At 43.8% G+C, this 23,526-nt stretch overlaps 1 protein-coding gene across 1 annotated transcript in view; it reads left to right on the forward strand.

Moving 5' to 3' along the window:
* Positions 1–23,526, forward strand: part of DMBX1 (diencephalon/mesencephalon homeobox 1) — a 43,713-nt gene that overhangs the window by 15,122 nt on the left and 5,065 nt on the right. The window contains exons 2-5 of the mRNA XM_082228467.1: positions 12,334–12,500; positions 13,857–14,035; positions 17,200–17,554; positions 20,610–22,197. Coding sequence (XP_082084593.1) covers positions 12,347–12,500; positions 13,857–14,035; positions 17,200–17,554; positions 20,610–21,010 — 1,089 coding nt within the window. The 5' untranslated portion in view covers positions 12,334–12,346 and the 3' untranslated portion in view covers positions 21,011–22,197. The remainder of the gene's footprint in view (positions 1–12,333; positions 12,501–13,856; positions 14,036–17,199; positions 17,555–20,609; positions 22,198–23,526) is intronic.

Here is a 23,526-nt window from a genome sequence, read left to right on the forward strand (position 1 = left end):
GGAACTTGGACTTGACTAAAGTTGGTTGTGGCATTTTTTGATGTTGCAAAGATACACCTTTTCTCCAGACCGCACCATGCTATATTTTGTTGCTGTGGAAAATGCAGTTCTCCCCACAGGTTGCATATTTGCTGCAATTGTCATGTGGCGTTGTGGTATGTAGGTGCATGAGAGCAACACACACATGCGCACAAACTTGGAAACAAGTCCCACTGTGTGGAGTGCCACTCCCACCCCTAAGTGGTGGCTAATTTGCCGCACCTCAGCTCCCCTGAGAAGAAGACTCGAAATGGTTTTGCCCTGGAGAGGAGTTGGCAAAGGGTCAGGTGGGCCGTCAGGTCAATCAGGATGAGGAAGAAGCCAGAATTTCACCCTTCAGTTTGAAGCATCCTGTCTATGCAATAGTTGCTTGTTTCAGGGCTGAGTAGGAATTTTTTGGGAAGTAGTCTCTGATTGGCCTTGGGAATCCTCTTTTTTGCCTACTCTGTACTGCTGGGAGTCCTGGGAATGACATTTTTATTTGTTTAGTTGGTTTTTAGTCTGGACAGGGAAATGTCTAAGGCATTATTGGGCTAATGGCACTCTTTGTCACCCTAGGATGCCTTGGCATTTGGCCCTTTGGGGTAAGGTTACCAGATGTTCCCGTTTCCTGGTGGATGGTCCCCGGATTTACAAATCAGTCCCCTGACAAAATCCTATCATTCCTGATGAAGTTGAAAAGTAATAATAATAATAATAATTTATTATTTATACCCCGCCCATCTGGCTGGGCCTCCCCAGCCACTCTGGGCGGCTTCTATAGAAACCAAAAATACAGTAAAATATCACATGTTAAAAACTTCCCTCAACAGGGCTGCCTTAAGATGTCTTCTGAATGTCAGGTAGTTGCTTATCGCTTTGACATCTGATGGGAGGGCGTTCCACAGGGCGAGCGCCACTACCGAGAAGGCCCTCTGCCTGGTTCCCTGTAGCTTTGCTTCTCGCAATGAGGGAACCGCCAGAAGGCCCTTGGCGCTGGACCTCAGTGTCAGGGCAGAACGATGGGGGTGGAGACACTCCTTCAAGTATACTGGGCAGAGGCCGTTTAGGGCTTTAAAGGTCAGCACCAACACTTTGAATTGTGCTCGGAAACGTACTGGGAGCCAATGTAGGTCTTTCAAGACCAGTGTTATATGGTCTCGGCGGCCGCTCCCAGTCACCAGTCTAGCTGCCGCATTCTGGATTAGTTGTAGTTTCCGAGTCACCTTCAAAGGTAGCCCCACGTAGAGTGCATTGCACCAAGCGGGAGATAACCAGAGCATGCACCACTCTGGCGAGACAGTCCACAGGCAGATAGGGTCTCAGCCTACGTACCAGATGGAGCTGGTAAACAGCTGCCCTGTACACAGATTTGACCTGTGCCTCCATGGACAGCTGTGAGTCCAAATTGACTCCCAGGCTGCACACCTGGTCCTTCAGGGGCACAGTTACCCCATTCAGGACCAGGGAATCCTCCACACCTGCTCCTGTCCCCCAAAAACAGTACTTCCGTCTTGTCAGGATTCAACCTCAATCTGTTAGCCGCCATCCATCCTCCAACCACCTCCAGACACTGGACCTTCACCACCTTCACTGGTTCTGATTTAAAAGAGAGGTAGAGTGTCCCTGGATTCACTGAAAAAAATCTGATAACCTTACTTTGGTCTGCCTTTCAGGCTTCACAAGACCAGAGTGCACTTGTCATGTTTACATACCCAAAGTTCTTGTAGAGAGGAGGAATAATTCTTTCCAATCCTTTACTGTGGGATAACAGGCAGCACCTTGTAAACATGCCCAAAAGTGGGGAGGGACCTGATTCCTGCTGCCTTAGGGGACTTCCATGTCCATACAGTGGTACCTCAGGTTAAGAACTTAATTCGTTCCGGAGGTCCATTCTTAACCTGAAACTGTTCTTAGCCTGAGGTACCACTTTAGCTCATGGGGCCTCCCGCTGCCGCTGCACAATTTCTGTTCTCATTCTGAAGCAAAGTTCTTAACCCGAGGTACTATTTCTGGGTTAGCGGGGTGTGTAACCTGAAGCGTCTGTAACCTGAAGTGTCTGTAAACCGAGGTACCACTGTACTATATTTTGATTTGGCTATTATTAATTTATTTAGTTGTTTACAGATCCTCTCTGTCGGTATATTTCACCCTGTTTTCACCACAGTTGAAGTTTCGTGAGTCTTCTTTAAAAGTGCATCGGAAATTGGCATTTGTCTAGGTTAATGTGTATAAGATTGCAGCTTCACTCACTACCATATGCGATGTCACATAATTGTGATAAATAAAGGGGCAACTCGTTTCTCCAATGTCTGTGTCTTTTTTCTGAATATATGTTTTCAATTTGATATATCTGCTCACATTTTAAATTTATAAAACATAAACTTATTTTTTTGTGTGCATGTTAGAAATGAGGAAAAAATCAGTTTGCTAATTTGGACTTCCAGAAACAATATGGGAATTGTCACAAACCTACCTTTCAAAATCTACACTTCTCAGATATTTTTTTAAAAAGTGTACAAATTGCACACATTAGAGAAAATTACATGCAAAAAAGCAAAATGAAAAATGCACACTAAATTCTGATGAAATTTTGTGAGGATTTTCAAAACAAACAAGCATCAATTCACAGACTGATACAGTAATATGCTGAACCGAATGTAATACTGGAAAAAAATGAGAAAAATTTAAATTGACAGAACAATTAAATTGAATCGCATATGTGCATACTGGAAAGCTAATTTAACACTAAAAATTCTATGAGCAGCACAACATCACACAAGTATTACTGCTATCTCTGAAATGCTTTCCCCTTTATTTCATTTTAAAAATAAATAAATATTTGCATTCCCCTGTTGTTCAAATCTGGTGCTGAACTGCTCATCCAGACCTGTTTGCATAATAACCCACAAGGAGGTGATAGGCTCAGCACAAGTATACACCATTATCCATTATGTGTGACTGAACTATTGTGCTCCTAGCATGCTGGTGTAGCATGCTAAATTCAGACATGCAATCACTTACAGCACTTTTTATATGCATGAATGGTAGCTCCTGTGGGATAATTTGTGCCGCCACTCAACAGGGCTTCAGACAAGAACCCGTTGCTTGACATGGGTTGGCTAGAGAACTCTTCACAGTACTGACATGATCTGCATCCTCCAAAATAATGTGTCGATCAGAACACAGATACCATTCAGAATTTGCACTTCTCCAAATTTTGTGATGCAGTTCTTGGCTCGGACAAAGGTATCAAAGTGCATTTAAAATGAGCACTTTTGAGACACACACACACGCATGCATGCATATCTTGCGAGGAAGCATGTTCAAAGATGTATATTTAAATATATATTGAATGTGGATTTTTATGCAGATTAATGTGAAAGCAGGATGGAGTGGACTTATGAACACAACAAAAGGAGATGGAATGGAAATAGACTGATCTGTCCATCCCTAGTTGAAAATAGAGATACTTTTTCTATTTCTACTACCCCATTTGGTTTTAAAATAATGAGTTTAAAAGCCTTGAAAAATAATTTTTAAAAAGGACTGGAAGTTAGATCAGATAACGAAACACTATGATAGTATCGTTGAAATGTTCAGTCACTGTTAACAATCTGATGTTTCATGATGGTTTTCGAATGCAGTGTGTTTCATTCAGTGATCAGCTGTATGCAGCTCCACAAGTCAGATTTAAGGAGAACCACCTCCAGGGTAGAGGGCATCACTAGGAAGCAGGTTTGAGCAACCCCCCCCCTTCTCATTTAAGAAATTAAAACACTGACAATGTGCTGGTGATATGGCAGTGTAACCAGAGAATGGTGTTCACTACTTTTAACAGAAGCTTTTTGTAAGCATTTGCACTGGCCCAAGCAGAAATGTTCTTAAGGCAGACTATACATTAGAACTGAAAAATGACACTTCGGCAAAGGAACAGTAGCAATAAATCCTTGTTGCCTTAGAAGTTGTCAAATTGAAGTGACAATCTTATGAAATGCTAAAAAACACCCTTATGAAACACCCTTTCCTGAAAAATTCCAACATTAAGGCCACATAACCAAAGCCATTAGAATAAAATACCAGCGAAAGATTAGAATACAATGTCAGCAAAATTCTGTACATAGTTTTCTATCAATGGTTACAATCCTATACCAGTTTCCTGATATTTGACCTCATTGGTATCAATGGGATTTCCTTCTGAGCAGACATGGATTATGGTGATAGTCTCCTTTAAAGCTCATTTATGTTGGAGAGTTTAGAATTCAAATCTACTGAGATATATAGTGTTCAGTAATACACACACACACACACACACACACACACACACACACAGGTTTAAACCCATTGCAGGTTAAGTATCCTGGTGCCTTTGTTTTTTTCATTTCAACTTTATTTAGATCTTTTAAAGGAAATCTTTTGAACCCTGATTTATTGTACATAGAGAGTCAAAAGCTTTTTGGATGAATCTGAGAGAAAGTTGCAGCATTTCGTTTATATCCCCATCAATTATAAAAAGGGAATGTTTCCATAGATTTCAAGTGTCCTCTCAGGAACAACAACATTGATTTAGAGCTCAGAATTCATTTATTTTTATGGGAATTTTGGAGCCTTTGGACCTGAAAGGTTCAAGAAATACAGGGAGGAAATGAGGGAAAACATCTTGCAGAAATCATTTATTTAGAGCCCTCCTAGATATGTAAGGGACTGTCACTACATTGTTATGAACTGCAGCCATCCCTGGACGGAATATGTTTTTCTCATAAAGGTGGGTGGAATAATACATTAGGAGGAAACAGGTGTTTATATAGTGCTCATGTAGGGGATTAGGATTCATGCTTTGCTGTGAAGTAGAATTCATGCCTACCTACCCCCCTGACAAATTAGACAATGTAATCAAGAAAGGCAAATGCAAAGAAGAGAACATGGTGAGATGCTGCCAGAGGTACCTGCACTGTGGTCAGCAACCTGAAATTCATGGGCCAAATCCGATCCATAGGTGAGTGGACTTTGACTGCTACTGCTGTTTTGAAAACTTGGCATAAAAACCCCATTCTAGTCAAACGACAAAAGGAGTTGGAAGCTCCCTGCAGAATTTGCACTCCCTAAGGGGGGGGGATGTTACTTATACAGCCTCTGCTCTTATGTATCCATCTCCAGAACTTTCATCATCCTAAGGCACAAGGGTAATAGGAGCTGTTGTTGTTGTTGTTGTCCTATGATATGGGTGGGGAGCCTGTGGAATTCCAGAAGGAGTCCGAGAGATGTGTTGGTGGAGGCTGAGACACGATTGGAAGCAGTTAGGTAGCATGGAGAACAGTGGCCATGGTGGGATCATGTGTTATAACAGGGCCAGCATACAGAGAACAGTTGTCTATATGAAGGGCTGTTAGAGGCAGCAGTGGAGGACATGGTGGGGCAGAGCTGCACACTTGACCTCTGTTCATCTGTGGCACTGCAGGATGCTGAGACAGAGAGGGGAAGGGGCACAGAGGGGAGGGGAGTGTGCTGCAAGTGCCCCAGCTGAGCCAACTCTCATTGCTGCCTTGTCCCTCCTGCTCTCCATTCCACTACGCTGCAGTGACTCAGCCAGATGGAGGTCCAGTGAGCAGTGAAACCTCAGCATGCCATCTACGGATGGTCCTCTGTTTGAAGGAGCCTTCTATCTGAAAGGCTGGGTTTTGTACTTCATAATAATTGGCTTTATATAAGCATATTGAGGAATACTCGTGCTCTCTCAAAAATAGAAAGGAGGGGAAGTTGGCCACTTCCTAAATAATACCTCTAGTTTTAATTTATATATTTTTTAACTGTAGCTATATCTGTATTGTCCCTGTTATACCTAATTGCAAATTCAAATGTATCCCTATCATGTTTTATGACTTCCTTGATATTGTATGTGGGCTGGAACTGGTCTGTGACTGAAATAATAAAATTCATTCATACCTCTAGTCTGGTGGTAAATGCAGGGATGCAGCAAACTAGCTGCGTACAAAGTGAATAACAAAGGAATTTATCAGAATTAGTGGTATGGCACACACGTGAGACGGGAGGATGGTGTGGCATGCAGGAGTTTGTAGAAAGGTTAGATTGGGAGTGTTGCGTGTCTGAACTGGAAGAAGTTTGATATGTGGGCCATGTGTACTCAACTGGGCTTTTGGGTGCATGTGTCAAAGATTGTGGTTTCAACGATCTGAATATCATACTGGAGACTTATACAGAAGAAAACATGAAAGGACTACTAGTGAATACAAACAATGTCAAGAACACACATCCAGAGGAAGGCCTTTTCCACTTGTGGACTGTTTTCTGATGTCACAAAAGAGCACTGCTTGAAAAATATACTCCCTAAATCCAGAGAAGCTCTTTTATTTGTACAAGACTTTGAACATGCATATTTTCACTGATTGGAGTTGGCACCAGCTCTAGGATAGAGGGGAGCTCTTGGCAGGGTGCAAAGACAGCAGCATTTGCCATCATAGTTTTGCTCATGATACAATGCCCCAGAAGTCCCATCATTCTGTGGCATTGTGTGTAAAAAAATAATTCTTACTGCTATGGTTCTTCATGACAAAATGTGATGGCGTTTCTGGGGCACTGCGTTTTGGAAAAAAATAAGATGGATGCAGCTGTGGTTGTTGGGATTTGCAGTGGAAGCATTAGGAGGTACCACTATTGACAGTGAGTCACAGCAGGCGTCAGGACCGACAACAGTGACTCAGGACTGACTGGAACCTGTATCTTCTAGAACGCTGTATCTTCCTTCTTCACTGTGCCTCTGTAAAAAACACACGTGCTGCACCACAAGATGCCTTTTGCTAGTGCTTGTGCAAGAGTTGATGGAGCAGCACCAATATATTTCCACTCACAGTTCTTTGGATCCCAAGTCATACTTAGGAAATACTCAGGCAATATGGTACACAGTTTTAATTGCACCTAGAACAGAATATGGGAGCACCAGAAAGGATGCTGCACATCAATGGAAGATAAAGACAAAGAAACAGCAGGTGCAGGGTTTCGTTTGACACCCCCCTCCTCCTGGAAGGGCTTTCTGTAGGGTTGCAGGTGGCTGCAGGTGGAAGAGGGGACAGGAAATCTTCCCATTAACTTCCTTAACCTAACATAGCTTAGGATGCAAACTAATGGCTTTAGCATGGCTTCAGGTTTCGGATCAGCAAAGTTATAAAACCTGGCGAGCAGAGCAATGCAGATGAGAAAACTACAGAAAGGATAACAAAATGAGTGAAGAGCAATGAGTAATTGACTGATCAATGCTAACCACCGAAGGATCTCATCGGGGTCACTCCTGCGCCCAGTCCTTTTCAATATTATCCAACATTAATTTCTGAAGTAAAAGTCAGTTCTGTTCTGCATTAGCCTGAGGCCAGAGTGGGAAGCTGTCTAGGCTTATGCTCTAAAGTATACTAAGTGGAAATGCTTCAGAAGAAGGCTGCAGAAATTATAATGGAGTAGAAGATGTAATATGAGAGGGGAAGTAAAATTGGTATGTTTATTAACCTGATGACTCTCTATTTAAAATGCTGCAAGCAACAATAAAAGATGGATAACAACCATTTCCAGTATGGCAATGGATAAAAAACCAAGGAATGGGTATAGAAATGACCCCCCCTACTTCCCCATTAGTACTTTCATCAAGCACTTTGATGACATTGAGTTCGTGCTTTATCCTCTTGAGAACTTTTCCTTGATTCATTCGGTGCTACAGTTCAACTAGCTTCCTACCAATGCTGGGAGGATGTGATTGGAGCAATTCTGTCATTTCAGTTGCTTGATTTTGGTCATTTTCCTTGGTTAATGTCCATAAGAACCTGTATTCCAGAATCAGAGATGACGCTGCACCAGGACTGTCATACAAATTTTGTCAAGAGCATATGAAAATTAGCCTAAATGTCCGCACTAAAAAAGCAACAACAGCAACTAACAATTCAGAGAAGCTTTATTTTTATTGCAAAAATTGGATTCCTTTTTAGAGTCTGATATTCATGATCAAGGACAGCAAATCAGGGTGTCAAATATTGGCAGGAAGTGACTTTTCATAGTGCAAACTCCTAGTGAAGTGTACAGGTCTTAGTAGAAAAAAAGGGACAGTTTTGTTCTTGAATTTTTAGATTCAGCTCCTATTTCTGTCGTTTAACATCACAGTATTGAGGCTAATCTCTCTTGCATCAATTGCAGATGCTTCCATTTCCTATTAACTTTGCTTTCACAAACTTCCCTCTAATTCTCACCCTCTTCAAATCTTCAGCAAAGAGCATTATGGGAGCTGCAACCATTATTAATAGGAGAGGTGAAAGTTCAATCCCCCATAGTAGTAAGGACAACTTAAGATATGCTCTTTTCACTGCACAGTGTTAATTTATATAATATACCACCTAATCAAACTCTGCTGTTTATTCTCCAATTGGCTGCAGCATTACCAATGCCCTCCAGCCACTGAACGACATAAAAGATGCATTTGCAGATTTTGAAAATTAAAGCCATCTATACAGCCAGTGGGGAAGATCAGCTTATTTGGTTGCTTAATGAAATATAAAGATTATTTTAACCAATGTAAGCACAATTCGACAGCTTGCAAAACACTACTGCAGCTTGACAAATGGCCTCCACCATTTACAAAAGAAAATTGCTGCATAGTGTCTTTTAAATATTTAATTTATTCTATTTGGAGCATGCAGGGAGGCAAATGGGAAGTTAACTGTGATTCTTCGAGCCTACAAAGAATGGATCTAAGAAGTTGTTCATTCTTAAATTCAGGTTAGAGATAACAGGAAGATTTTAGTACTCTTCTCCACAGAGGTGCTATTAAAAGCAGGAACTGCACTAGTTATAAAACCAAATTGGGTAGATGTATGGAGAGATTTTTTGATTTACAGTATGATGTTTCCATCACAGCCTATTTGTCAGGAATAGATTTTTGTATGTTTTTTGTGTGCCGATCTCATGGAATTTCTAGTTCAGACCTTCAAGAGCCAAGTTTCCCAGACTCAAATCATCCTGGAAAGATGAGCATTTGTTCAGTCCCCTCCTTAAAAACTCAAATATAATTTCTTATGCAATCTGGTCCACTCATAAATATTTCTTCATAACTAACAAATTTTGTACTCCAAAATTGCTTACCTACCTATTTCAAGTCTTGTTCTATCAGCTGCATTCCTCCTGTTCCAGCAACAAAAATACAGATTTGGTTTGGCAAGTTCAAATGAATAAATCCACACTGTCTTCTAGTAATCCAAAGGTTTTTTTTCCCTTGTAACGTTCTAGTGGCAGGTCACTCCTTTCCTGGGTGTGAACACCCAAACAGTGTATGTTCTTCAATAGTTTGTGTGGGTTCAATTAGCTTTGCTTTCGGTGTATTTACTTTGTGCTGACAACCCTGTCCCATACATGAGTTTTGCTATTGTTGTTAATTTTGCCTTTTTACATTCAGCTGGGGTTTCATGCCATTGTTTCTTCCATCATTTCCCAAAGATGCTTACTGTAAGATTTTGTGATCTCTGATCAACATATGTGGATTTATGCCACACCCTTGTCAGGGGCAGACTTTGGTCTTTCAAATTTCAGCTGCAACCTGTGTGAGCCCAAAATCTAGCACTCCCCCCCACCTACCACCTTCTGTTCTGCTCAATTCTCTATATCATAACTGCAACACCCTGTGACACCCTCTAGGCTCAGTGCCCAGTGTGGCGGTACTGCTCACACTGCCCTAAATCTGCCTCTGCCCAAATGATTCATTTTATTTAATTAGGTAGTAGACTTCATCTATCATGCAACTCGGGGTGGCTTGCATGAGTGTGTTTTATGGGCAGTGTCCCATCGAGGCTCTGACCAGACCAGAGCCTGCATTCCTTTAGCTAAGCTTGAGATGGAGCATAAGGAATCAGGTGGTTTTCAACATGCTTTGAAGCCAAGTTATTTATAGCCACCTAATACGTCCACTGGAGGGACGCGGGGTGGCACTGTGGGTAAAACCTCAGCGCCTAGGACTTGCCGATTGCATGGTCGGCGGTTCGAATCCCTGCGGCAGGGTGCGCTCCCGTCGTTCGGTCCCAGCGCCTGCCAACCTAGCAGTTCGAAAGCACCTCTGGGTGCAAGTAGATAAATAGGGACCGCTTACTAGCAGGAAGGTAAATGGCGTTCCGTGTGCTGCGCTGGCTCGCCAGATGCAGCTTGTCACGCTGGCCACGTGACCCGGAGGTGTCTGCGGACAGCGCTGGCTCCCGGCCTATAGAGTGAGATGAGTGCACAACCCTAGAGTCTGGCAAGACTGGCCCGAACGGGCAGGGGTACCAAATACGTCCACTTGTTTGGAAATGCTAGATGGAAATATTTTCACAAACAAACTACAGTGTTAGGCATTCTGAGTTGGATTTGCACCCAGAACAGAATTCCCTTGATTTGATATTTGCTTAAAATTGGTGGCTAGGAAACTATTAGAGAGCTCACATCCTGCTGATGGAGCCTTGTGTTTTAATTTCATTGTTATCACTCACAGTTGGAGGCATATGTTTGATAAACGTTCATCTTGTCCAGGCTAGGCCAAAACATTTTTCTGCCTGAGGCAAAGGACAAGAGGGTGCCTTTCCTCATTCCATGTATCAAAACCGACTAAGGTGGCATTTGAATCTTACTTACTTCAGCACTGGCAAAGGGATAGCATCCTGCACTACACTTGAGGGAAGATACAGGGCAAGTAGCACACAAAGCTCTTCCGTCTCCTCACCCTTCAGCATATGCCACCTGTAGCAACGGTCTCATTCTGCCTAATAGTGGGGCTGGCCCTGCATTTTGTCTCCTGAGCCAACACATGACTGAGAGCTTCACTTGCTTGTAGTTCGTCCTTCTCCCATGGGTGTTTGGATAAACTACATATGTAACCACTTATTACTATTGTGTGCTAAAACTTCTTTTGCATGTGCCTGATTTCCATGGGAATTCTACATACTGCTTCACTGCCTGCACACCGATTTGGAGTTGCTGGAATATATGTTTTGTTTCGTCAGTAAATTATGCTGGTAGCTATTGAGCATAGGTAGTCAGTATTCCATGGAATATTTAAGATTCTCTCTCTCTCCTAGAGTGCTTGTGTAACCAGCTTTGTTATTAAAGTTTTATCAAAATCTGTTCATTCATTTTGCAGGCATGCACATGCACACACTTTCTGATACAGGAAGTACAGACTTGTCAACAGGCAATGTTACAAAATACCATACTGGGAATAAGATTTGGGTACTTAGCATCTATAGGAGGAAATAAAATAAAAGAGCAAACCACAGCACAGTTCACCAGAATGCTTGTGTTATGTGCAAATGGGATATTGTGCCATTATCACTGAAAAGGGACTTGCGGGAGGACCATGGTTGAGGTCCACCCTGAATAACAGAGAACTACCCCTTTTCCCCCAATGTGGAAAGGCCCAAATTGTTGGGAAGAAAATTGTGAGAGCCAGGATTCAAAGAATAATGAGATTTCTAAGGCTAGAGGCAACCCATTTTCCTATGTTTGAAAGATGACTGGCTAGAAATGAAATATGCCATTCTTGCTTCTGGTGAAAACACTGAGGGAAAGGCAACTTTCTCTCCCAGCAGCCTGATGTACTTCCAGAGCTTTACATTAGTTCAGTCCACTTCTGTTCATACATTTGTCAAAGCCGTATGTCACAACAACGAGGGGAGGGGAATGAAGGTGTAAAAAAAATAAAACTTCACAAGATCAGTAGCTTTTTTTGATAACCAGCTGTACACCTGGATAAAGCCATATTATGGTCACCAGCATCTTTGCAGCTAACCTGGAAGGAGGTTGGGTGGGGCAGCAGCAAGGTAGGGGCCTGTGCACTGTCAATCTGGTACTCTGACTGCTGTACCTGCATGGAGCCATCCTCACTGGCACCCATCCTCAGTCCCATCCAGACAAGCAGTAGTGCCAGTTTCAGGGAAGATGGCTCTTTGGACACACTGGTAGGTCCACATGCACTTCTGTTACACCCCATTACCCTGTGAGCTAGGTTAGGCTATGAGACCACGACTGGTCCAAGGTATGGTTGAACAGGAATTAAAGCTGAAGCGAACATACCTTGGACTTGAGAAAAGTGAACCTGATGGATTTCCATGTGGAAATCTACATCTACATCTAATTTTCCATCTACATGATTGATGGTTTCACATCAAAGGTTGACTTTGCATTAGTCGCACTAACAGTCTCCTTCTCCTTCTCCTTCTCCTTCTCCTTCTCCTTCTCCTTCTCCTTCTCCTTCTCCTTCTCCTTCTCCTTCTCCTTCTCCTTCTCCTTCTGTTGCTACAGGTCTTATGTCACCATGCAGCACTATGGAGTGAATGGCTATTCTCTTCATGCCATGAATTCTCTGAGTGCCATGTATAATCTTCACCAGCAGGCAGCACAGCAAGCTCAGCATGCCCCAGACTACAGGCCGTCTGTGCATGCCCTGACGCTGGCAGAGAGACTGGCTGGTAAGAACAACTTATGGATCTTGTCTTTGCATTGGGATAGTGTACAGGATTATTACTGGGACACGGCTGAAATGACAGCTGAATTTTGAGAAGACCAAAGGGTTGCTAATTTTTAAAATCCCTGAAGATGAGCACAGATCCAAGGAAATGCAATAGCAGCTCAGTTGTGTAAAATGTCCTGGACTTTAGGTGAAGCCTCCAGAATAGTGAGCAAAAGTTAAAGTAAACAAACTGGAATTTTAATATTTTGCTTCATGCACTTATTTTCCACAAAATTGCATACAGAATCCAATAAATATATAAAGGTGCTATACCAAATTTAGAAATTGCATCAAGCTACTCTGACTATAACATATGGCTGTACAGCAACCTGTCCTTTCAAATTCCAATACATTGCATTTGGACTTAGCAATGTATAGCAGATGGGGAAGGTGACTTTTGCAACTTCTCCCTCCCCCTGCAGACCCATGTCACTTCTGACACACTCTGGAAGAATGTGGAAGAATGAGGGAGGATGGTACTGACATACATCACCTCTCCTCCATCTCCACCAGTGGGATCCCTCCAATGGATTAAAAGCCTTCCATGGTCAGAAGGAGATGGTTATCTTCTACAGATGTTCAAAAAGTCAGAAACCACCAGAGGGAGAGTGCTCTTGTACTCAAATCCTGCTTGCTGGTTTCCCACAGACAACTGTTCAGTCCCTGTGAGAAGAGGATGCTGACCTAGATGGGCCATGGGCCTGATCCATGTTCTGATGTCAGCATTACTGGATTACAGCTCCCAGTGGCCTTCATCATTGGTCATACTGGCTAGGGCTGATGGGAGTTGGAGTCCAGCAGTGTTCTGAAGGTTGAAATACTGACCAATGGAAGCATCTCTGGAGGACAGTCATATCACTTCTTTAGGCCTCAGTTTCTTCAGTTGAATACAATAAAAACAAATAGCATCTAGAGAACATTCAGAGTTTTGCTGCTATTTATGTAGATCAGGGATGGGGAACCTGCGGCCCCCCAGGACCTACCATCTCATGAGGTCCAACCACATGGAGAGGCCAATCTAAAGCTACCTCAAGCTGTACACTAGAAACCTCCCCATTTATTTAAGCCAGCGGTTCTCAACCTGTGGGTCGCCAGATGTTGTTGGACTACAACTCCCATCATCCCTGAGCTCGGGCCTTGCTAGCTAGGGGTGATGGGAGTTGTAGTTCAACAACATCTGGGGACCCACAGGTTGAGAAAGGCTGATTTAAGCTGCTTTGTTAGCTGCCCAAATGCTTTTCTTTATATGATGCACACAAATTACACTAATTAAATTGGCCACTTCTCTTGTCCTCCAACGGCTGTACGTTTCAAGACATCATTTTGGAGGCCCGTTATGGCTCCCAGCACCGCAAACAGAGGAGAAGCCGCACAGCCTTCACAGCCCAGCAGCTGGAAGCCCTGGAGAAAACTTTCCAGAAGACTCACTATCCAGATGTGGTGATGAGGGAGAGGTTGGCCATGTGTACCAATTTGCCGGAAGCCAGAGTTCAGGTACCCATAATGTTAACCATCTCATGTTAACCATCCTGGGTGAAGGTAGATGTGAAATTTTAAGTGCCTTGGAATGGTGTACCTGGGTGTCAAAACCCATTTCTACCACACATATAAGCATTTCACCTGACTTCACCCTTAGTCACAGCAAGATGTTGCTTCCCTTTGCAACATAAAAATGGTATGTCTTGTTTAGATATAATGGGTAGTGCATGCATATTTTCTCCCCGGTGTGCTTTTGTGATATGCAGAGCTATTCATTCAAAGGACATTGTAAAGTTTTTAGATCCACAGCTACCACAGCATGGTTTCACAACCCTCTTCATGAGGCTGTGCATTCAGGCTCTGTGCTTACAACCACCCAAGGTGCTTTACTTCTCAATACTGGCATCACCTGTGTGGCCAAACCAACTGCACCTCCAAATGCTTGGAGAACAGACAATTTTCCAAACTATATTGTCACATGTCCTACTGAGTTAATGTGGGCAGATGGTTGGTGGTGGTTAACCCACTGGGTGCTCGGGAGGTGAACCTATTTTGCTTTGTAAAAACAAAAATGGTGAAAACTTTAGTGAACTATAAAATTTAAAAAAGCATAGCAGTTCAAGGGTTCATTGTCGGCCATTTCTGAACCATGAAGAGTTGGCTCTTTCTAATGTAGCATTCTTTCAGATGATGGCTTTCATTGTTCTTGAAAGCCTCCACTAATCTGGGGCCTTTCAAATGGTTTGGACCACAGCTCCCATCAGGCCCAGCTAGAACAACTGTGCTGGCTGGGACTGATGCCGCATGGGTGTAGGCAGGATTTTTGTTAGGGGGCAGAACCTCAGTTTGCTATGTATATTTATTGATTTTTATTGGTTTAGGAGGGCAGCTCCCCCCCCCCCGGCTACACCCATGGCTGATGAACATTGTATTCCAAAGCATCTGGAGGAAACCAGATTTGCAAAAGCTGTTCTAAGGAACCCTATGTCAAGGGCTGGCTCCCAAATCCCAGGAAATGGCTCTTGTTGGTTCAGATGTTGTCTAATGACACATGGACCAATGGTAGCAAATAGTATGGGAAAGTATTAGAAAAGTATTAGAAAAACTAACCAATAAACTGAAACTGACACGTAGACAAATGGAATAATAATAATAATAAATAATAATAAAAATAAAAATAAAAATAATAATAATAATAATAATAATAATAATAATAATAATAATAATAATAATAATAATTTATTTATACCCCGCCCATCTGGCTGGGTTTCCCCAGCCACTCTGGGCGGCTTCCAAAAGAATATTAAAATACTGTGATACATCAAACATTAAAAGCTTCCCTAAACAGGGCTGCCTTCAGATGTCTTCTAAAAGTCTGGTAGTTGTTGTTCTCTTTGACATCTGGTGGGAGGGCGTTCCACAGGGAGGGCGCCACTACCGAGAAGGCCCTCTGCCTGGTTCCCTGTAACTTGGCTTCTCGCAGTGAGGGAACCGCCAGAAGGCCCTCAGTGCTAGACCTCAGTGTCCAGGCAGAACGATGGAGGTGGAGACACTCCTTCAGGTATACTGGACCGAGGCCGTTTAGGGCTTTAAAGGTCAGCACCAACACTTTGAATTGTGCTCGGAAACGTACTGGGAGCCAATGTAGGTCTTTCAAGACTGGTGTTAAATGGTCTTGGCAGCCACTCCCAGTCACCAGTCTGGCTGCTGCATTCTGGAAGAAGTTGACTTCACCCCGGTATGGCTCCCCTTTATCATATACACAGCCCAACAAGACAACAACAATAATTCACCAACAGCATACTAATCAATATGGCTAACCTGATCCAAAACACCCACCCACCCCACTCACACATGAATACAAAGTTCACCACAGCCAATCACAACCAACCAACCACACCCTAGCCAACCCCAACCTCTCTCACCACCAAAAAACCCACAAGCGAATACTAAAGAGAACCTGCACAAGTGACACAGACACAAAACCCCATACATATATTAAGTAGAATAGAAACATCGCCACCTGACACACACCCCTACTCACCATGGCTCCCCCTCCACCTCTTTCCCCCTTTTCTTCCTAATGTAACACTAATGTCTCAACGAATGAAACTGATCTGTAGAAAATGTAACTTTAAAAAAGAGACATACTTTTGTAAACCAAGAAATCTTTTTTAAATAATACGTTAAAAAAGAAAGAAAGATTGTGTCTAATGACCAGAATCTAAACCCTGAAAAGTATTGCACTGTCAACACTTAAGCCAAACCAGTCTGGGCCAGTAGATTCCCAGACCTTAAAAGACCCCACTGAGATTCAAAAGAAGGAAGAGATGGCTCCATGAGCCTCTGCTTAACCAAGTTAGACCATAGTGTGATGGGATGATGAGCTGCTTGTGCGTAAAATCCAAGTCCCTCAGAGTTTGGTTAAGTCCACAAACCTCTGTCTGTAACGGAGCCCCTTAAGCATGGCTCCGTCAGTCGCTGGCAGATTCCGACAGTGGTTGCTTTCGGAATCTCTTCCAACATAAAAGCTCCTTAACGGAAACGCGTCTTCTGGACTCTCGGCGTGACAGTTTCCGGCGAGGAGTGGGTGTCCCTACAGGAGGTCCTGAAACCTCCCCACTGTTTTCGCTGGAAGTGTCTCTGAGCCATCCCTCCTGCTCACTTTCCCTCGGAGCTCCTCCTCTCCCCCTGCTGGTTCCCTCTTCAGCTGCTGAGTCTCTCCCAACCTCTGTGAGCCCTTCCACCTCCTGTCCTTCCGATGGCAGTTCCCTGACACATAGCAAGTAACCAAGATTTATTAAAAGATAGTAAAGATTGTGTGTGTGTGTGTGTGTGTGTGTGTGTGCGCGCGCGCGCGTGTACTCCCCCATAGGAAAGTACAGTTAGAAAATACAATTAACAAATATAGTTGTGAATTAGAAAGCACAGTCAAGGATTAAAAGGTCTGTTTGAGAATTATAAACAGGGAGAAAAAAACCAAAGCTATCTAAGGCAGTCCCTGGAATAGCAAATATGATCTCCCAGGTGAACAAAGATTGCCCACCAAGTGCAATGTCAGGTAGGGAACAAAACAGGAAATACTATGGAGAGAGGATACAGACTAAATAACACTGTTAGATTACACTGGTCTAATTTAAACCAATTTTCCGGTCCCTCTCCTTCTCTTCCAAACCAAGGTTTGGTTTAAAAACAGGCGAGCCAAGTTCCGAAAGAAGCAGCGCAGTCTGCAAAAGGAGCAGCTGCAGAAGCAGAAGGACTCTGAAGCCAACCACAGTGAGGGCAAAGCAGACACTCCCGTCCTAGAAACACAGACTCCGACTCCTGATGCAGACAAATCCATGAGCCTGCCCAGTGAAGTCAACGCAGAGCTCAACCTGACTCTCTCGGAGCAGTCGGCCAGCGAGTCAGCAGCTGAGGACCAGACAGACAGAGAGGAAGAATTCAAGATCTCGCTGGAGGAGAACAAAGCAGAAAAGAGCCCTGGAGCTGAAAACAAGGCACTGAGCAGCAAGAGAGCAAGCCCAAAAGCAGGTGAGGAAGGAAAGCAACATTCTCCTTTGTGGGAAGAGTTTTGATGTGAGCAGAGCCTAAGGATGGGTTCAGAAACAAAGACTTTTCTCTTGTCCACCAGATAATCTCAGTAAGGCAAGGGTAGCCAATGTGGTACTCTCTAGCTTCTGTGAACTACATCTCCCATCAGCCCCCAGCCAGTAGGGTCAAAGATCATGGATAATAGGAGCTGTACTTCACAGCATTTGAAGGGCACCACGTTGACTCCCTCTCTTTTAAAGGATCAAGCTAGCACTTTCATTCCAGTCACTTAATGTACAAAGAAAACATACACATCACAAAAGGCAGGCTGTGCACAGGTACCTAAGCATTGAAAAGATTATGCTGCCCCCATATGTAATTCAAAATAAAAACAGTACAAAACCATAAAATAAAATTTTAAAACAAAAACAAAATAAAACATAGATTTGTTGCAGGTGTTGGCCAGGGATGATGGGAATTGTAGTCCAACAAACCTGCAGAGCCCCATGTTAGCTAGTCCTGGGCTAAGACCTTACATGGTTACTATTCCATATGTTTTCCACAACACATTTTCTGAAACTCATGTAGGGAAGATTGTTTAAGAATGAAGTTAAGATTTGGTTGATCCCAAATATGTGAATCACAGTTCTACATTTTAAACATAAGGACATATGAAGAGCCCTATTGGGTCAAACCAAAGGCGTATCTAGTCAGGATCTTGCTTGCCCCAGTAACCAGCCAGATACCAATGAGAAGTCACAAAGCAGGACATGAGTGCATCAGGCCACTTTCACTGCTGTTCCCCAGCAACTGCTGTTTAGAAACATATTGCCTCTGATGCTGGATGTAGTCATCATTTCACTGACCCAGTTCACACATAACATTAAGGACTTTGTGGCAAAGCATATTTCTGCTTACCATTTGCACTATTTCTCCAAAGTGCTTTACAATCACATTGGCTGCCAATATGCCACCTGGCCAAATTCAAGGTGTTGCTCTTAGTGCACAAAGCACTAAACAACTTAGGACCACCCTACCTAATGCCTTTCTCCATACATTCCTGCCCAGACATTGAAATATGCTAGAGAAGTGTTGCTAAAATGGCACTTGGCATACCAGCACCCAGACTGTGGAGTTTATTGCCTCTGCATATTAGGCACAATCTGTGTTGAGCTTTAAGGTAAAGGTAAAGGTACCCCTGCCCGAACGGGCCAGTCTTGACAGACTCTGGGGTTTGTGCGCCCATCTCACATCTATTGGCCGGGGGCCAGCGCTGTCCGGAGACACTTCCGGGTCACGTGGCCAGCGTGACAAAGCTGCATCTGGCGAGCCAGCGCAGCACACGGAACACCGTTTACCTTCCCGCTGGTAAGCGGTACCTATTTATCTACTTGCACCCGGGGGTGCTTTCGAACTGCTAGGTTGGCAGGCGCTGGGACCGAACGACGGGAGCGCACCCCGCCGCGGGGATTCGAACTGCCGACCTTTCGATCGGCAAGCCCTAGGCGCTGAGGCTTTAACCCACAGCGCCACCCGCGTCTCGTGTTGAGCTTTAGGTGCCAGCTTAAAACTTCTTTATTTATTTCTACAAGCTTACCTTGCCGTGACACATTGTTGTGTTCTTTGGATCTTTGCTTTTTACGTTTTTTTCTCTCTTTTGACTGCATGTTGATTTTATGTACATCACTTTGAGAAGATCTTTTTTATTTATTTAGTGGTATACAGACACTTATTTATAAATACATACATGTCTACAGTGTTGAGCCATCTTTTCTACATATATGATATGATACACCATGCTCAGCTGCAGACTTCACCCCCATGGTGAATACAATTCATTAGGGATTCATAGGCAGCTTCTGCTTGCAGTGAATAGGTAGGGTTAAAAAAAAAAATCACACAAGCCGTTTATCCTCGAGTATGTTCAATCCAGGCAGATCAGACAATTGCTACTTAAAAGCTTACTGCATAATGCATGCACTGTGCAAAGTTGACTGCATTATTAACCTAGTGTTACCATTTATCTGTTGCCACATGGTAATCTAAGGAAGGGGAGTGGTGATAGCAGGGAGCCTAGCTACATGGTGGGATGCTACCCTCAGGTGCCATGTGATAAGCCAATTGCTGGTTGTGTTGATCCAGCCAAAGTCTGAAAGTCTAGTAATTATTATTATTATTATTATTATTATTATTATTATTATTATTACCCCCGCCCATCTGGCTGGGTTTCCCCAGCCACTCTGGGTGGCTGCCAACAGATTAAAAATGGAATAAACTTCCCTTCAAATGTCTTCTAAAAGTCAGATAGTTTTTTATTTCCTTGATATTTGATGGGAAGGCATTCCACAGGGCGGGTGCCACCACTGAGAAGGCCCTCTGCCTCTTTCCCTGTAACCTCACATCTCACAGTGAGGGAACTGCCAGAAGGCCTCGGAGCTGGACCTCAGTGTCTAGGCAGAATGATGGAGGTGAAGATGCTCCTTCACGTATACTAGGGCAGGGATGGGGAACATGTGGCCCTCCAGATGTTGTTGGACTCGGACCCTCATCATCTCCAGGCAGCATGACCAAGGACGATGGGAGTTGTAGTCCAAAAGCATGTAGAGGGCCACAGGCTCCCTATCTTTGTTCCAGGACCAAGATCAAACAAAATGTTCCTTTCCTACAATTTGTCTTCAGATCTTCTCATCCCAGTCTCTTGGCTTGCCAGTCCCTGGACATTCATGTCCCCATTTGAACAGGGTGTAAATGTGCATATGTAGGAAATGGGGGAAAGGAGTCCTTTTCCAACTCTTGGTGGGAAAGGCAAGGCAAGCGATTGGTGCTTCTTTCCCAACATTCACATTCCTTGCGCTCTCTCTCTCTCTCTCTCTCTCTCTCTCTCTCTCTCACACACACACACACACACCATTCTGTATCTTCCAAAGTTGCCCTGTGTTGCAGCAAGCTGGATATAACACCTTTTGAACATCAAGAGAAACCATTCTTTTCAGGTTTGTACTCTGTGCTGCTGATAATTTTGACTGACTTTCTTCTGCTGTGCTTAACAATGCAGATTCCCCCATCAATTCCACGGCCACGCCATCTTCCAGTAGCAGCATGTCTCAGACACACTCCTATTCCTCCTCGCCCCTCAGCCTCTTCCGCCTGCAAGAGCAGTTCCGCCAACACATGGCAGCCACAAACAACTTGGTCCATTACTCCTCCTTCGAAATGGGGAGCCCTTCCACCATGCCTTATTTGGGCATGAATGTCAACATGGCACCCCTAAGCTCCCTGCACTGCCAGTCTTATTACCAGTCGCTCTCCCACGCCCAACAGGTGTGGTCCTCTCCTATCCTGCAGGCTTCGTCCTCTCTTCCAAGCCTGAACAGTAAAACGACGAGTATTGAGAACCTTCGGCTGCGAGCAAAGCAACACGCTGCCTCTCTGGGCCTGGATACGTTACCAAACTGAGAGCCAGGCAGGGGGGTGGGAAATGGCAAAAACCCAACCAACAGATGACCCTAAGGAAGCGCGCCATGCCTTTGCCACTGAATGGGTTTGTCTTTAACACACGGCACAGCTCTTGACTCTGTCCCACGTCATGTTGCTCCCACCAGTCCTGGGGGAAATGTTGACCCAAGTCTCCTATAGCTCTGGTTTCCACGTCAGACGTTGCTACTGCCTGTTTCCATGGCCCATTGTAAAAATAATCCTAACAACCCAGAGGAAGGAAAGATGTCTTAAAAATGTGAACTTGTCTTCAGAACTGTGAGTCAAACTATGTAATATTCAGAGAGATGCTTTAGATGGCGCTACGATAAATGTGATTGCTTTGTTTCTTTGCGGGACTGGGGAGCTTCATACTGTACATAGTTTATATGATGTTGAAAATGTTCCTTCACTTGTGTGTTAACGTCAGTGTTGCCTTATGCAGAATTGTGAAGCACCTCCCTTCCCTTTTCTTTTACATTTATACTTAGATAGTAGATAGAATCAACTCTATAATAATAATAATTATAATAATAATAATACAAAAACCAGCTGATCCAGGTATGGTTTAACTGAAAGCTGTTCTGAGCCCCCAATGCCATGTTCCCCTCTAGTTCTTTGAAATTGCCCCATTTTATTAATATCAGGTGATGGTTGCAACTTTGTCCTGGTTAAAGCACTTCCAGTAGGACAGTATCCAATTTCTAGATGAGTTTTTCAAATGAAATGAGAGACATGAACACACTAGAATTTTTTGGATGAAGAGACATTTTCTGCCTGCTGAACTGTACACACTGACTGTGCCATTACAAGATTTTAGTGTGCCTGCGTGTAAACATTGATACTAATTTGGACAATGAAGAGTAATTAAAATGTGTGAATGTGCCATCTTCCACTGTTTTCCTTTATCAGTTTCACATTGCAAATCTTTGATAAACAGAGTGAAGGGTTAAAGAGAGATTTAGCAAAGTAATTAAAAATGATCCCCATGCCACATTATTTCTGCCTTCAGATGAAAAACTTGAGGAGGACTGAGATCTTCAAAAGCAGAAAACAAATTAATCAAAATGCATTACTAATATCCACGATCTGGTTTACCTGCAGCAAATGACCACAGGGGCAATTCATATACTCCAGAGCTAAGCACTATGAAAGGATTTTATGAAAGAGTTTGCAGGGCAGCGGCGCGCGCCTAGTGGCGCGCGCAGTTATACCCATCTTTTAGATTTAGGGGAGCTAGTCTCAAACGTTTGTTGGGGGAGACCTAGGTTTTTTTTTGTGTGTGTGTGGGGGAAGTTATTTGTCCTGTCTTCAAGCTTTTTATGATGGAGGACCTCTGTAGCCACCCCCAACGACACGATCTCAAGATGGAAGGGGAGGGAACAGCTGTAGTCGCCTGCGATTCCTGCGCAATGTTTGCCATCTTGCCAAAGGTTGCAGGCAGCTTTACCTGCAGCAATTGCATGTTGATTGCCCTTTTAAAAGACAAAGTCCAGCAACTGGAGGAACGTGTAGCTACGCTCCAAAGAATTAGAGAGTTGGAGCTCTTCTTGGAAGCAACAGAGCACACCGTCCCCACCAAGGAGGAGACAGGGGACTCCCCTGAGAAGGAGGCTAGTTCACCAACGCAGGAGCCAGATATATGGAGAAACGTGACTCAAAGAAGTAGGAGGCCCAGGGTTCACTCTGATTGTTTAGAAATACACAATCGCTTTGAGGTCCTCTCCCCTAGCATGGAAGACGGAGAGCAGACTCCATTTGAGGATCTCTCCCTCATTACAGTCGATCAGGTATATGAAGACGAGCAGCAAAGTCAGTCCTCAGGGAATGTGCAGGCGACCTTGGAATGGTCAGCTCACGGAAGAACCCCGACCAAACCCAAGAGGAGGCGTGTAGTGGTGATAGGGGATTCCCTACTGAGGGGAACAGAAGCAGTGATCTGTGGGCCTGACAAGATGTCTCGGGAAGTGTGCTGTCTCCCCGGGGCTAAGATCCAAGATGTAACTGAACGACTGCAAGGAATCATAAAACCCACTGACAATTACCCCTTCCTCTTGGTTCATGTGGGAACCAATGACACTGCAAGCAATAGCCTCCAGAAGATCAAAAGAGACTATGAGGCTCTCGGCAGGAAATTGAAGCAACTAAATGCACAAATTGTCATCTCGTCTGTCCTCCCAGTTGAACGACGTGGCCCAGGGAGAGAGGGGAAAATAGTGGAAGTGAACAGCTGGCTTCGCAAATGGTGTAAACAGGAACGGTTTGGATTCTTAGATCACGGACTGCAGTTTCTTGAAGATGGACTTCTGGCAAGTGATGGGCTGCACCTCACAACGGTTGGGAGAAATGTTTTTGCCAAAAATCTCAGAAACCTCATCAGGAGGGCTTTAAACTGACTAATGTGGGGGAGGGAGACAGTGCTCCTGAAGGTAGGAGTTTATCAATTAATGAAGATGATCATCCAGATGTCATAGACCAAATGGAGCAAACAGCACGCG

Source organism: Podarcis vaucheri (assembly GCF_965113315.1).
Source record: "Podarcis vaucheri genome assembly, chromosome: 6".
NCBI lineage: Eukaryota > Metazoa > Chordata > Lepidosauria > Squamata > Lacertidae > Podarcis > Podarcis vaucheri.